The sequence below is a fragment of the Myripristis murdjan genome, chromosome 20, assembly GCF_902150065.1.
Source record: "Myripristis murdjan chromosome 20, fMyrMur1.1, whole genome shotgun sequence".
Taxonomy (NCBI): Eukaryota; Metazoa; Chordata; class Actinopteri; order Holocentriformes; family Holocentridae; genus Myripristis; species Myripristis murdjan.
The window spans coordinates 15910732-15927965 of NC_043999.1; the positions used below are offsets into that span (position 1 = coordinate 15910732).

At 41.1% G+C, this 17234-nt stretch overlaps 1 protein-coding gene across 2 annotated transcripts in view; it reads left to right on the forward strand.

Annotated features, from left to right (window-relative positions):
• Nucleotides 1–17234, forward strand: part of neto1l (neuropilin (NRP) and tolloid (TLL)-like 1, like) — a 71730-nt gene that overhangs the window by 53472 nt on the left and 1024 nt on the right. Inside the window, exons 7-11 of one of the 2 annotated variants that reach the window (XM_030079389.1) lie at nucleotides 3342–3424; nucleotides 3544–3689; nucleotides 12060–12173; nucleotides 14986–15351; nucleotides 15409–15616. In XM_030079389.1, the coding sequence (XP_029935249.1) occupies nucleotides 3342–3424; nucleotides 3544–3689; nucleotides 12060–12173; nucleotides 14986–15351; nucleotides 15409–15616 (917 nt within the window). Of the gene's footprint in view, nucleotides 1–3341; nucleotides 3425–3543; nucleotides 3690–12059; nucleotides 12174–14985; nucleotides 15617–17234 lie in introns of both variants that reach the window. The other variant, XM_030079388.1, reaches the window with a different exon arrangement.

Genomic DNA, 17234 nt, shown 5'->3' on the forward strand with positions numbered 1-17234 from the left:
TAAATCTGGAGGAGTCGCGGTGGGAATATCCAGAAAGTTAGACTCGTGAAGGACAAACCCCTAAACTACAGCATGGGGCGGTACAGCTACATTAGTAGAATAAGAATGAGCAGTAGAATCACATTATCAGAGTACATTGTAAATCATCAACTCAAAGTGCACCGCCCTAAAAATACTCTGTTTTGCTTTGTGTAAGTGATCGCTGACAATGTGGCCCTGATGCAGGGTGTTTTCCAAAGCCATACCAATGGAAATCTCAGCTGGAATCTCAGGTTTTTCCTCTTAGCTTTTCTATTCCTGAAAAGCTGATTTGATGACACTGTTTTTAAACACTACCAATTTTCTGGTACTGGACTGTTGTCAGTGAACTCAACCATGTCTAAACAGTTTGCACAGGTGCACATGTGATATGGATACCAATAAGTATAAGTATGGGCATTTTTATTGAGGCCAGGCTACCCTGCATCTTTTTTATTTGACTAAGACTTTTACTTGACCGCAGAATTAGTTGCAGCTACATTTTTATCCTTACTTGATCATGGAGATAAACAATAAACAATTAATTTGTGCATTCATGTACAAGGACGATGCACCAGTTTATTGTCTTTGTTCACTGGATTGTGTGTATAACAATGCACAGGGATTCATTACAATTTGAAAAAAACTTTGCATGTATGTTACCTATTTATTCATATTTACATCACAGTGACTCTGCTCTTGCTTTATTGTAAGCTGCTTCTGTGTTGTTTATTGTTTTTAATGTATCTTAATGTATCTTATGTTGTGCCACTGCTGTCTTACCTAGGAATCTCTTGCAAAAGACATGCCCCAGGGGACTTTGTGGTTATATAAAGCTTAAATAAAAAATAAGTAAATAAAAAAATATGAAACTGACCACAGTGCAAAAACTCTCCCTCTTAACAAGTTCTTTAGTCTCATATTCAGTGTTGAAATCTTATTTTTTTCTTATAACAAGGGGAAAAAATGTACCAGTGGGATGAGATTGTCCCACTTGTTTCCAGTGGAGTTTAATTTGTTTCAGGAATTATTCTGGGAACACATGTAAATTTGTTGAATTAAGGCAGAATAAGGCAGATAGTGAACATGAGACAAATAGATTTGTTCAAATGGAGATGTTTTGCAGCGCAGAGACAATGGATGATAATAAAAATGCCTAAATTATTGATATTGATGTGTGATGGGGGTGGGAGGGCTCATTACCAGGCACCCAATCTACTTCATCTGGATACTTTGCATGCAGAAAACCTCCTCATCCTCCCAGATCACTGAGCTCCTCATGGTGTCACGGCAAGTGACACTGGCCACCCTGTGGGGAAATCTCATTTTGGGCGAATTTATCCACAATCTCATTCTTTTAGTCACAATCCGAAGGCAGTGTCCTGGAAATCCATGCCGTAACGAAGAAACGTTTCAATCACTAAACCCTCAACAACACTTTCTAACTAGCTCAGTGACCTCTGCCAAGGATGTGAGCTTGAGTGGAACCTCTTCAATCTCCTGCCTCCTGAAAAGAAGGAATGAACAGTGTCAGACATCAATATCAATACAGTTCTATAGCCTACAGTCTGTGAGACATGATAACTCAAAGACAGCCAATGACATTCTGCAGCATATGGCTTCATTTCAGCATCATATAATGACAAAGAGCCTGTACCCTGCATCTGGTGACAAATCTCATATAGCCAACAGAGTGGCAGAATATGACAAATTCCTATTAGAGGGAAGATTATTGACACCAATATAAGACCCCAGAGAGGTTCGCTAACTTGTTTTCTCCTTCCGATCCATTCCACTTGTCACGTTGTTGAAGCCAAGCTGACATTGCAAGGTCCATTAGCCTGCTCCATCCGCAGTGTTCGTCTTAAGCAGTTAAAGCATCACATTTCCCTGTCACAGTTCGGGAGCGGTCCACTCATTAACTGTAATGATGGTGAGTGCTGTGCGCAGCGGACCAGAACCGTTGCTGTGATTGGGCGATGAAGGAGTGACAGGCCGTGATGCAGGGGCAGTCAGGAACTGTTAGTTTCATCCAGACAGGCTGCTGTGAAGAGTCAAGGTGAATAGCAAGGTTGATATTTCACTCATTAACGTTAACTAAGACACTGAAAATTGGTTTATGTGTCATGGTTCAAATCCTCAGTTATTATAAAGAAAGAAGGGTATTTAGGTGAAGCTGTCTGAAATGTCAGCATTTTGTGTGGGCTAAGATGAGACAATATTATATTGTATTTTTTTTTTAGTGTCTGTCATGGTCTCTGGAATTGATTGTTTTAAAAGTTTAGTGTGCATTTCAAAGAAGTTGTTTTTGGAAATGTAGGTGGGTATAATGTCTGCCTTTCTATTTATCTCTTAAGAAGGTTGTAGGCTCTGTGAAATGTTTTATCTCCACAAATGAGGCTGTGCAGAGACAATGCTATTTGTACTTCTGTTTGTATTTGTTCAGCTGGAATTATTTGTATTTGTAGTTGTTTAAGTAATCGCATGAATTTGGAAATGGGTGAGGTTTAAGCTGTATTCAAAAATAACAACCTCCATGTTATTTAATCATATGCGCAAGCTTTTATGAACACAGGTATAAGCACGCATAACTGTAAACAATTATAAAAAGGGAAAAAAAATGTTCATCTTTAACTAACTGTACGCAAGCACAAACTGCATGAACCCCACCATCAGCCACTAACCGTGAGACTGCCTGAGCAGCCAATTATAAGCATATTCATTATGAACTGCAATCAACATAATTAGACTATTCCTCGAGCAAACGGAAAACTTTTGCTCTCTCCCTCTGTTGCGGCCCCGTGTGTGTGTGAGTGTGTGTGTGTGAACATCACTAGACTGGGAAACAAAACAACGGCCACTATCTCAATGAGAAAAGTCCAAAGGCATACCATTACAACATCCACCTTATACAGCAGAAATTCAGAGGGAACAAAAGATTAATGTCAAACACATTACTTGTGCTTTGCTGAATGTGGTGTTCAGATTTGGGAACATCCCTAATGGGTAGTGAGACTAAAGCTAATAGAGTCTCTCAGTCTGTGCCTGACTCCTCATTTGATATACGTATGTAATGACTTTATACAAGCTGCAGTCTGTCAGTCTTATTCATTAAAAGACTTTGTGTCGGACTGCTGTATCAGGCACTGGAATAATGAGAGACACACAAGCCATAATAGGAGGGACTAGAAATTCTCACTGTCTGCCTCACTCTTTATTCTTTTTTTTCACCTCGCTTTCCTCTGTCATGTCCATATGCAGCACTGCTTTTTCCTCATTTGATCATTTCCTTTTTTCCTTCTCTGCCTCCTTACATTGTGCAGATATACCTGCGCTTCCTTGACTATGAGATGGCCAATTCCAATGAGTGCAAGCGTAACTTCGTGGCAGTGTACGATGGTGGCAGGTGTGACTTCCTGACCTTTTTTTTTTTTATTATTATTATCTCTCTGATTTTAATAAATATTACGGATTATTTATTTGTGCAACAAATTGCTTACCTCTCCTCATCTTTTCTCATCTCAGCTCAGTGGAGGACCTGAAGAGCAAGTTCTGCTCCACGGTGGCCAACGACATCATGCTGGTTTCCACGCTGGGCGTCATCCGTATGTGGGCTGACGAGGCCAGCCGCAAAAGCCGCTTCCGCATCCTTTTCACAACCTACCAAGAACGTAAGGCGCTGCTCAAAAAAGCAGACACGTACACCCACACCCAAATGCGTGCCCTGGTTGCGAGGCCCGCCATAAAGATATTTATTGCATTATGACCCGCCTCGTGGAGGGTACTGATTAGCAACATTAAAACCGCTTCCTGCTCATCTTAATCAGACTGCCATCCAATGACAGTGACACTGAAGCCAAAATAAAAGTGGTCTAGTCTTTAGCGGTGGCCATTAAAGGAGGGTGGGAATGCAGTCAATTCAGTGGCGACCGAGTTTATGGCTTGGTATATCGGATGCCGTCCATAGGAAAGGTGCAGTCAGAGGGTCCCATTTAATTTTATCACCATTTAAACAGCAAGCAAGAAGCTGGGGAGTTGGATATCCATTAGAGGGAATATTGCCTGTGGACTCATGTGAGCAGCCAATCTAACCATGCTGCTAGGGAGCTAGATAGATAGATAGATAGATAGATAGGTAGACTGTAGACTGCTCTAGTCATGTCTTTGAATTTTCTTTGAAGACAACACTAGGGAGGGATTAAACAAATGCAAGTAGACATGCACACACACACACACACACACACACACGCAAACACACAACCACACATCCACACACACTCGCACAAAGAGTACACAATCTTCCTTCCTTCCTCCTCTCATTTACTGTGCTCTCATTGATGGTGCTCACAGTTTGACAGAGGTTGCAGAGGGCATCCTTTGTACTCCCAGTGAGGTGAGTGGAGGGGTACGGGGTGGGTCTGATGCTCTGAGTAATTTATCCATTCACTGCCTTTTAATGCTGCAGATGCACACAGAGACACACATTCATGTGGATACATACAATCCTCCCCGCCTCATGCAACATCCAGTGCAGTGCTCAGTAATCCTGAGGGAACTGTGGATTCATATTTAAAAGGCTACATGATCATATCTCAGTTGATGACTGGAACGGTGTTGGGTTCCACTTCTGTCATCAATAGGGCAAAGTCAGATATAATTACAAGCAATTAATGAAGTGATTGATAAATTGAAGTTACTCACAAGATGGAATTACTAATCCATAACAACTTTAAAGTTTCAGAAACACAAACACAAACACGACACTTATGCAAGACATACTCATGAAGGACAGGTACAGCCAGGATTTTTGACAAGAAGGCGAAACAGGACCAGTGTGGTCGTCTAAGAGCTTTAAGTAATCACATGATCTACTGTAGATCCTGAGGAACCGTCGTGCTTACTGTGTTGTACGGCTAATTAACTAGGTAAACAATGCTGTTGTTCTCTTTTTTTATTCCTGGCAGCATTACACTTGTATGTTATTCTTAACGATTTGCAATATCACTTAAGTTACATCATCCTTTATTGATCCCCCATGGGGAAATTCCTCTTCTGCATTTAACCCAGCCACTGTGCAGCAGTTGCACAAAGCCCAGGGATCAGTGGTCCAGAGACTAGTGGTTTCCGGAGTCCACGCAGAAGGATCCACCCAGTTCCGGCTGGGATTCGAACCCAGGCCCTTCTTGCTGTAAGCCAACAGTGCTACCACTGCAAATATGCTTACAGTGGAAAAAGCTAAACATGTAAAACACAAAGAACAAAAAAACAAAATAGATGTTAGTATTTGGCTTGTGGTATAAAAAATACTGTTTGAATGGGACTGCATGACCTGTAGTGTTTTTTTTTCTTTCTTTTTTTTTTTTTCTCGGCTTTAACTGTCTGTATTTAATATCCATTTTTATGATATCAGAAGGAAACACCCTGTCCAGTCCTCTTAAAAATGTCCCATAAATGTGCTATTGGGGTCATATTGGGTTCATGGTTGTTGAGAAGGCTTTGTGGTATGGCTAATATTATCATAGGTCTATAAACCACTGGGTGACCACTGATGCCTTGTTGATATAGGCTCTTTCATCTGGCAACACATCGCTCCCATCAAGAAATATGCATCCAGATACCAAGGCAAATACAGAGAATGGCTATTTCAAAGTGAATTGAATTTGCTTTGCCTTCACGCTGCAGGGTTGAGTGGATTGACTGCATGTCAGTAAATGTACCCGCAACAATAAAGAGCCATTAGACCCTGGGGGACAATCTGTTAATGCTCCTCGTATACTCTGTACTACATATTTGTATTGTGTGTGTGTACGTGTGTGTGTGTGTGTGTGTGTGTGTGTGTGTGTGTGGGAAAGTATAATGGTATGGCTCGTCTAGTGACTATTTCTCACAGAATAGGCGACAGCAGCAGCAGCGGAGTTGTTTGTGTCGAAGTCGGTGTCCCCTTTGTAAGGCCTTTCCACCAAGCAGAGCCAGGATGTGCTGTTGCCGGGGCAACGCTGCTGCCTAAGTCACTCAGGCGATCCCCAGCCAGACCTCAGCCTTTAGAGCAGCATTCACTACTGCTCAGCTGCACTGCACCAACCCTGTCAACAATAAATGGCCAGGTGTACATCAAAGCACCTGAAGAATATCCGCCTTAACAAGTCATTTAGCCTGGTGTGAAGTCCACGGATTTAACTTATTTCCAAACAACCTGTTTCAAGAATTTCCTGAAAAAGTGACATCCTGATACTAGTGGACTGGTGCACCTTGTGGCAGTAGAAATTATCCCATTCCATTGCTAAATTTCTATTCTTTTTTCTTTTTCTTTTTTTTTTTTTATGAAAACTGTTTTAAGAGTTTTACACTTTTATAGATGTACCTGTGTGAAAATATTGGACATCTGCACTGCATTGTAGTGGTGACAGATGAGTCAGTAACTATAATTTTCCATCTGCGAGTCTTTAATTTTTCCTCAAGGATTCACTGCAACATGTGCCCTTGAAGCAAGGTGTAACTCAAGATGAGTCCTCCTTCATATTATAATGCCATTTGTACTCCTTCCCTTATGCGCCCAAAACCCTGCAAAAGATTCATCATTGATTTCATGCTGTAAAACAAGCAATTGCATAAATACAAATGCCAAAGTCATCAAATACGATTTGATTTGTTGAGGCAGAGAAACTTGAAAGAAATAATTGGACTGTGCAAAGTTATCGTTCTTGGAATAATTGTAATGGTGTATAAAGCAATTTACAGCAGCACTAAGCAAACAAGACAATTTACATGCTTGAGCTTTTGAAGGAAAAAATCCAATCTGAACAATTTAATGCCGTTAAAATCAGCTGTTTATATTGCATTTTGGGGCCCAATTCATTGTTCTGCGGTGTATTTTCTTTATTTCTGTAGAAGCGCTCTGAGCATTGTACATTGACATGTTTCATGGCTACAATGGAATTTAAAGGCTTAAAAATGTAAAGTACTCAAACAGCAATGGTAAGAGAGAATGCGAGATCCACCATTGTTTCCTTTGTTGACTTTTTTGTCCTTTAAAGCGTTGTTCAGCATTATACCATCATTGTCTGTCTACTCTCATTTTTTGACAGAAAAAACTTAGTACACTCTTGCAAATGTTGTTTATCTACTAACAAAGTCATTGTGAGAAATATGAACTCATTACTTGAATCAAAGGCAGACCTAGCCAGTTGAGGCAGGGGAGGTACAACAAATTATAAATTGCAACACCTCTTCAAATATAATGTCCGCATTTAATTAGAAAACTATGATGTCTAACAGTGTAAATCTAACTGAGGGGCGAATGGTTTTTCAAGGGAGGATACCAAGAGATTTGAATGTGATCAGATGCCCACTTGACTCAGCGTTAGCTCAGGGACGGGACCTCAGTCACTGAGCTTTGCTGATGATTTGCAGAGCCTGATCGCACAGCCGACATCCCTCTCATGTTACTCCAGGTAACGCACGCCCTTTCCGTCTTGGCAACAGGTGCTGTGTCAGCTGCACAGGATGTCCCGGGATGCTGTGGGAATTTTTCAGTCTTCTGTCCCCAGCTGCCTTTTGCAGCTCTTTGTGGCAGTGAACAGGCACACAATAGAATATCTTGTCTAAACACAAATGTGAAAAGATGCACATCAAAGGATAGATTCCATCCTATTGCTCTCCAAAGGTGTTAAGGCCCATTCACATTTTGGACAATAACAATAAAGATAACTGTTGTTTATCTTTATTGTTATATAATTGTTCTAAGTAGCTAGAATCTCTGTGTTCCCTCAATAACTATAAAGACATTCAGAGTGATAGCTGCATAACTAAATTTTCAGTTCATATTTTGGATGCAGAGACTATTATAAAACATTTCAACCAGTCATTTAAGAATAAGAGTCTTGAGGTCAGCACAGTGAAGCTTTGTTTATATATATGTCTTCATAATTATCTTTTCAGTTGTTGCACTACTGTAGATGTGAATGGCCCTCTCAGGTCCATGTCCATCCATCTGATAGAAAGTGAGGCATTACACATGCTACTGCAGCAATCAGTAGTTTACTATCATTCTTCAGCTAATAACATGTAAATGACGATTTTGTGTAAGTGTACAAGTGAGTATTTGTACCCTGTTGCAGAGGCATTAGCTGGATTTGCAGCTTAGAGAGAGCAGTTTTCACAATAAGCAATCCCCAGTTAGATCCTAAGCCTTTAGAGTTGTGTTCACAGCCTCTGGCTCCCGGTGGGACCAACAGCTTTTAGAGCAGCATTCACAGTCACTGATTCCCGGTGAGATGCTCAGATGGAGAGAGCAGCGTTCCCAAAAGCAGATACCCACCTTGATCCCTTGGCCTTAAAGCAGCATTCACACCTGCTGATACTGCTGATCTCCCCTTGTTTCTCAGGCACAGAGATGCACTCACACACACATACGCATTCCTCTGATATGCAGAATTACACAGTGTAAGATTATGAATGTGAAGCCCAAGAAAGTGAAGCCTATCATCACCTAAGAAGCAATTATGTCCTAGGTGATAAATGTGTTTGAGTGACGTCTCAGCTGTCAGCATTGTTCCGCCTCGTCAACAGATCTCCCTCCCCGGGCTTACAGATGGAAATTCTCTCCGGCTTCACTACACACGTCAGTTTTGGTTTCTTAGAAAGCTTCTTTACTGTATGCATCAGGGCTTTTTGCAACAACACAGTATGCTAATGCATTCCAACATATGGATTCCTGCTAAGTCTTAGATCGGCTTATGTCATGTCTACACGTTAGTTATCTTTCTTGCTTTGGGTTTAAGAAGGAAAGTGTTTGAATGTTTGCCTGTGGCATTTACAGCCACAAACAGCAAGATGCAGTACAATGTGAATGCATGGATGAATGAGTGGATCAGCGATTGGCTCTTGCGATATCCAGGGAATGGGTAAACAAAATAAAGTGGGGCCTAGTAACCTGATCACAGAAATAGTAAGTTTATCCCACTCATTTGCTTAAAAGGCTCACAGCCCTCAGATTACATATTATCTGAAGAATATTCAACAGTTTTTCCCTTGTTTGAGGGGGATAGGTTTGTTTTGGGCTAGTGGACACAAGCATCATTTTATTATGAATTTATTGTGATTACATTCACAGTTTACTGTGCCAAAAAGTACAGAAAATGATGTATAACGACTAATCTATATATAACTAAATTTAAAAATATATATATATATATAAAACAATAACATAGTTGCACACCCCTCTGTGATGTCCATTTCTGAAGTTACCAATTTAAAAACTCATTACAGAGAAATGTGCAAGTGTTTTGATGTTGTTTTTTTTCCCCCTCCAGGTCCTACAGTTTAATCATGATAATAAGCTATGATTACATTTTGAAAGAAGCCTTCAAAATTAGGTTAGATGCGACTCCTTTCCCATGGCAAATTTAAGCCATTGCAACTGCAGATATAAGTAGCAAGTACTGAAAATAACAGATAATCACAGCAAAATGATTACTGCAGCCAGATTGAAGATAATACAGTAAATAAATAAATAAATAAATAAATAAATAAATAAAAATAAAAAGGGATAAAGAGCCTCTTGATTTCCTAGAAATACATTTATGCCATGACTATACTTTAATTTGAATGAAAATGAATGAATTTGAATGAACAAGACAAGAATCTGTAATGACTTTAAGCGGTGTGAAAACAGAATAACCATGTGTTGCTTCTGCAGTGCTTCATGACAGAGGACTCCCTGTTCTCGGAGCCCCCTGTGCAGAGGCACCCAGACTATTTCATCAGCTACTCGTTTAGGAGTTAATTTATGCTTTCAGCAGTGAGCTGGGACGCTTGTGTGTGGGCAAAAGGGCACTTTTATTACAAAATGTCTTGAAATTAATTTCGCAGGAGATTAGTGTGGATCGGGCTCTTAATAATGTCTGGTCTCGCCCTGTGGTGTGTGGAGGAGAGAGGGGATTCGGCAGAGGAATGAGAGGGGCTGGGCTCCCTCTGGTGGTAATTATGAGAACTGCAACAGAATCGGTGGATGTGTGTGTGTGTGTGTGTGTGTGTGTGTGTGTGTGTGTGTGTGTGTGTGTGTGAGAGAGATAGAGAGAGAGAGAGAGAGAGAGAGGAGGGGGGTATCAGAAGAGACAGAGGGAGCCAGTATGACCCAGGAAACACTGGCAAAGGCCCAGGCAGGATGGGATATAGAGAGAGATAGAGATAAGTCACTCTAATTTGGTCTGTTATTATTCACTTGGGATGAGTGCTGGGATGAAAACAGCCATACATCACCGTGGTAACACTGTCAAATGGTCCCCAGCTCTGCCATACCACTGGCAAGCTGTTTTAGTACCCAGTGCCTGCTTTGTGTGTGTTTGCGAGTGTGTGTGTGTGAAAGAGAGAGATGGAGGGTGAGAGAAGAAGAGGTAGAGATAAAAAGAATGAGAGACAGATAAAAAGAGAGGGGGAGGACGTCCTCGGCTACTAAATAACCAGCACTGAAACAGAGCCATCCATTATAGCCACCTATCACTATCTAACTCAGGTCATTCAGAGGTGTGGTCTCACAATACTACTTTCCTTTATTCTCTTTTCCATGAGTCTAGTGAGCATAATGGATGCTATGCATACTAATAAATACTAGTGGATGCTAATAATTCTTAAGCTGAGTGGCTGATTAACGCCTCAAACTCAGATTATCCATTAAATTTAAGGAACATACATATTCTGTATCTGCTGGTTGCACACTTTCACTTAAACTGAGTGAAATATTCTATCCCAAGATGCCATTCTTTTACGGCTCCACGATAACATCAAATAAAGAATGTCTGCATGCCTTGTGCATCACTTTATACACATATCTCTGTAATTCAGCTTGACGTATTTGGTATCTTTGGAAACCTTGGGATCCCTGTTAGAATTTAAAATGTTGTTCTACACCTTCAGACAAAGCTCGGCCATGCAACTTGCATTTGTAATGGCGAACCCAGCGATGGGGGCGGCAGGGTTGAAGAGGTTGAAACTATTCCGCCGTCATTTGTCACTGTGCATGTCTAACAGTGAAATTAGGCTGAATAGGATAAACTTTTTTTTTTTTTTAACATTAGCCATATGGTTACTTATGCATGGCACCGCACCTCGCTGTGATTGACAGTGGGAGGCAATGGATTGGCCAGTCAGTTGGCGTATGCATTAGTATGATTAGCCGTTAAAAGGAGGATGCCTTTGAAGGGCACCTTGGCCTTTAATTGGCTATCTGATAATGGAGCCCTTTACATTATCACAGTGATTTTAATAGCATGTCTTCCTGATGGGCGGCTCTTCCCTTTTGTGCTGCATTTTATCACTGCTATCACAGAACGGTGGAGACATGTGATGGCAATGTTATGGCATGAACAGGCTACAGTGGAACATCATCTGTCATGATGCATTGCACCATCAATATCTGAGGATAAGGCCATGTTTATTCCCTGGTTCCGGTGTGTGTTGACAGGGCTTGTTCACCCTAGACAAACAAACAACATCTTGCATAAATAGGAGGGATTTGCTTTGAGCTCGTTCATGTGGGCAGTCAGATGGTTCTAAAAAGTCACGATCATCTCTCCACACATACACACATACACACACCACACACGCACGCACACCAAGAGATCCATATCCATAAGTTTTCTCTGCAAATGTTTGAAGGAGGATGAGGATGAAAATTCATGAAGAACAGATGGGTTCAGGGGAAGCAACTCTGATTTGAGAAATGCTCTTCTAAATATATTTCCTCGAATTTTGGTACGCAGGAACTTCTCCTCAAGCAGTACCTCAAAAGCTGATTTGTGTTGGTGCATATATTAATGTCCAGAAGATTTTTTCTTTAGGGTGGGAAATTCACTGGGGAGAAAAATGTCTCTATCTTGTTGTGTTTAGCATTTCTAATCAAAAATAAAGTCTCTACTGATTATCTTGAGGGATATTTTCAAGTCAAGGAGAACATTTTGGTCCATTGATGGCAATAAACACAATAAACACCACTCAACGGTTGATCTGTGCTTACTGTGATCACTTGTTGTCTCCTTTTCCAGCTCCATGCGAAGCAGATGCCTTCTTCTGTCACAGTAACATGTGCATAAACAACACGCTGGTGTGTAACGGCATGCAGAACTGTGTCTACCCCTGGGATGAGAACCACTGTAAAGGTGAGATGTCCAATCCTGGCTCAGGCCACAGGAGCCCTGGGGCCTGTCTCACAAAGTGAGATTAGTGGGCTAGCGAGTTAACTTTGGCATTTTAACCCTGGCATTTCAGTCGCATGACGGTGGCTCACTTTTAAGCAGGGAATATATTGCCATGGCAACTAATCTGCTCTGGAGCAGGTTTTGTGCAGGTTATCGGATCCAAACGTATAAAATTCCAGCTCCTTCCCAAACAGCCCTGTGCAAAATTGACATCACCATTTCTAGACTTGTACAAATATTTCATTTATGGAACCAAATACGAACAAAATTGCTGTCAAATGAATGAAACATGTAATAAAAAGGGCTGAGCTTACTATTGAATTTACAGATAGTAAGAAATGCTTGTTGCAGGGAACCCCTTTGCTTTACTTGGTGATTTATTAGATCAGAGAGATAATAAATGTTTCCAGGCCATCTGCCCACTCTCGCTATAAAAGTGACATTCTAACAAATGGCATATAGCCTACATTAGTTGACTGTGCCTGTCAATAGTGAATGAAATTTACTGTTGCATATTGAGTGGGCTGAAATTCTTTGATAGGATTCATAGAGTGATTGATGCAATAGATTGCACCGATATTTCCATCAGCGCAGCTGTGGGGAACATGAGGCCAGCACTCTGAATAGAAATCCTCTGCACAGACTCATTGTGGCAGCACAGTACTGTGTCAATGAAAACTGTGACTGCTGTGCCTTAATGACGGGGTAGTGATAAGCCTATTTACCTATTTATAAGCCTGCATTTATTCTATCTGCAGCAGCAACCGGATTGCTTTTTACTGTTACTATGTTATTTTGTATTTCTCATATGTTTTCATTACAATTCTTGCGTGGAAAATAAATTAAAAAAAAAAAAAATAGTTCTCATTCTTACCACTCTAACAGTCTATATAACGTCCTGAAAATAAATTCTGTTGCTTTTCTTGTTTTGTTATTTTTGTGCTAAATTAATTTCTTATTTTCATATTATCGTTATTTGTTAATGGTCTAGGTTTGGAAACCCTGGGTTAACCAAGTGACTTGACCAATCACTTTAATGAGAACAATTCGCTGACATTTGTTTGCCATTGTCTGCTTTCTACACAAAGATGCTCTGACTGATCTCCAGGCCTCAAACCAGGCAAGACCTCGGGTATTCCCTGACCCTGAGATCCTGTCGATTTCCTCATTTCCTCTGTAGCTCGATCCTCTCCGAATTTCAAAGCCTCTTAATCCGTACATTGATCCAGTGTGCTCCCCAATGTTTTTTCTGTCGGCAACTCCATAATTCATCTAGACCTTCCAAATTAGATATCCTTATTTCAGTGATTGGGTATATGATGCCTTGCCAATAACTGCATAAGATGTGTGAAGACTGTGAATAAGCCAACTTTGCTCTATATTATATTCTCGGCTAATTAGTCAGCTGTTCTTCTGACTCTTGCTGCATTACAGCTCTCACATGCAATATGCTCCTGGTGTTCATCTTGCTGTGTCTAGTGACTGTAGGTTAAGCGGGTCTCTGTGTGTTCTTATGTTTTCCATAGTTTCCAGTGTTATCTCAGCATTAGCTATCAGATCACTCCCATCATTTTCACCTCAGTTTTGAAATCTTGTGGTTTTTTTTAACTGAAAAAAAAAACTGTCTCGAAAATCTGTCCTATTTATCTCCAATGCAGTATAAAGTATAAATCTGTTGCAACAAGGCAGAATAAGGCAGATCAGCCCACTAGTACCGCAGAAATAACATGATTCATGAAAATCCTGCCAACAAATATGATAAGCATCTGAAACAAGTGGGATTATGTCGTCCCACTGGCTGATTTTAGCACCGGATATAAGACTAAGTGACTTAAGCTTCAGATGGAAGGTATGTGATTCAACTTGCTGTAATTTAATTGCATCAGACACCCTATTAGAAACATATCTTGACATCTACCTCTTCCCTTCTCTGTAGAAAGAGCTTGTTAGCATGGAAATTAGCCACACAAGCCTTTTCCTTTGTATCAGATCAGGACAGCTGTGGAAAAAAGGCATCTGTATTCTGTACATCTGTAACTCTCTGAAGTCCTAAGTAGAGCCAATGACAAATTGCATCAATTAAGTCAAGCCTGCGTGGTCTATTCCTCACGCAGCCTAAGCTACCTTTCCTCCATACTGGCTGAGTGTGAAAATGTGCAGCAGTCAGCAAGAAATGGCCATGTTTTTTTTTTTTTTTTTTTTTTTTCCTCCTTCTTATGCTTCCTGCCTTCCTTCCTCTCTGGTAATATATAGGGCCACTGCAGTGCCCACATCTGTCCTCATTAGTGGTAAAATGTCAGGTTTTATTCTTTCATCGTTTCTGAATGTAACCGTTTACCAGGAGGGTGTGTCATTGAAGCTGTGTATGCTGTGCTACAAGTTCATCCCAGCATTTAAATGTCAGAGATTTCCCCACAGACTGCTTCTCTACACACTGTTAGTCTGCTCGACTCTTTGTGGTTACCCTGGTGATAAATAGGCCCTAGCTGTAACTCAGTGTGACCTTTTTCCATTTGTTTGACAGCTAATGAAAGTCTTGCCCTTAATCTTGTACATGATAAGGTCCATTTGTTCGGGATTGCCTTTACATGTGACCTGTGGTTTCTTCATCTGCCCGAGAGCCATCTTTTGAGTGGTCATGATTCTGTTCGTGTTTTATCTTCTGACTCAAATGACAATCTTCAGAAGTTATCTAGGACTTTTTGAAGATCCATATCAGTATATTCTCTCACATGCCTTTTTTTTTTTGCTGTGCTTTCTCTCTAACTTACAGAGAAGAGGAAAGCCAACATCCTGGACAACCTGAACAATACAAATGGAACCATAATCGGTGTCACCTGTTGCATCGTCCTCCTCCTCCTCATCGTCTCCGTCATTGTCCAGATCAAGCAGCCGCGTAAGAAGTACATCCTGCGGCGTGAGGACTTTGACCCCACCATGTTCCAAGAGGTGTTTGAGCCTCCCCACTACGAGCTGTGCACATTACGGAGCGCCACCACAGCCGCGGCAGCCTCAGCAGACCTAGTTGACCTGGCGGAGGACTTTGAGAACTACCATGCCTTGCGCCGTGCCTCCTCACGCTGCGTCCATGATCACCACTGCGGCTCGGCCTCCAACTCTGGCTCCGCTCACTTATCCCAACTGTCGCTCAGTGGGCGCGGGAGCCGTGGAAACTTGAGCGCACGTGACGCAGCGGCCGCCGCTCTTCTCACAGACCTCCCCCCGCAGCAGCCCATGGCGGTGCGGCCCCTGCTACCAGCCACCGGAAACCGAAGGAGCATCTTGGTCATGAAGCACAGCTACTCGCAAGAGGCAGCGGACAATGGATGTGACCTGGACGACGACCTGGAAGAAGTTCCCACCACCAGCCACCGGCTATCACGCCACGAAAAGGCAGTACAGCGGTCAGTATCCATAGATTTCTGATGAGGGAAGAACAACAACCCTAGAGATTTCTATGGGGATGTTGGAAATTGGGAGGGAGGGCAGGGGGTTGACATATATTTTGGTTTTCCTCTTCTTTTAGCTTCTTTCTTCCCCTTCCTCTCATTCTTTTCTTTAAGATTATGGTAATACGCTTCTTATTTGTGTTGACCCTTGTTCTTTCTCCTTTTCCTATCATTGAAATTTTTTGCAATTTTTCTCAAAGGGCTATATTATGATAGAGACACCTGCCCCCTTTTGCATGCTCATCACTGAACATGGCAGCCCCCCCATTAAGTTTCCTTGAATATTGATAAATAGTGCACAACTATAGACTCTGCTGTACACCGAGGTTTGCCAGAGCTCTTTAAGCAAACGCAGACCTCCTGTTAGCATTCTGTAACCAGTCTGACTGACTGTTACCACAAGGGCTTGTATCGGTGCCTGATATTCATACAGATTACTGACTTCATCGACATGAATGCAAATTATGACAAAACATGCATTTGTATTCTTAACTGTGATACTAAAAAAAATATATATATATATTTCCGGTCAGTATCGTTAAGCAATTTGGCATGACCAAGATTTTCTATGAGAACAAACGTATTTTACTGTGTACTTGCACCTTGACTGCTTGAAAAGTAACTGTATATGTTTACAACAACACTTTGTTGAGGTATCAGATTCTATTTCTGGAGAAAATACATTCAGTATGCAACTTTCTCCTGCATGCACTTTCTATGTGCTCTGTCCAGAGTGTACTTGACTGTTTATTAATTTTCTACAAGCCTGCATGCAAGACTCTCAGAGGCTAGCAAATCACTAATGAACTTTATCGCTGTTATGTAGCACATTATGCATTCTGACCTCTCTATGCAAAAGGAGTTTGATATTAAATGAAAGAGCCATGACATTTCAGGTTCTGCCTCATTGGCTCTTTGAGCAAACATGAATCAGAGTACAACACAACTAGGGTCTAAGAGACAATCTCAAGGTAAGCACCCTTATCCAACAATCAACATCTTTATATGTTGTTGTGTAGTCATCATTTTGCCCATGGAAAGTATATACTTTTATGTACGTTTTTTTTATCCTTTTATGTGAATTTTGCGCGGGTTTTACTTTTTATTTTTTATTTTAAGTTTGTTTTATATTGTTCATTTTCACCAAGATGGTTTTCCTGCTTGCAGCCATCTTGCCCTCCTGGTGAGTTTGTTTGAAGTCTCTGTGATGCTGAAGTTATGTCCTCCTCCCCCGAGGACATACGCTGTATCACTCAATGTGTATTCATTAGCATGGACCCTTTCAGTCATCTTTAGTTCAAGCTGTTATCAATGAATTTATCTAACCTTTGCACTTTTCCCCCTAATAGGCCTACAGCTAATACTTTGTATCAAATTTGTATGTGTTTCAAAATTTGAAAAACAGTTACATCCACATCAAAGCACATATTGAACAGCAGGCACAATCCCAGATGTTTCCCTAAGTTACATCAGTGGGATTTTTGCACTATATTTCATATTACACTTCAACAACACATTAAGATTAAGTCAGATCTTGTATTGATCTCCTGCGAAATATCCAGAAAGTTATTGA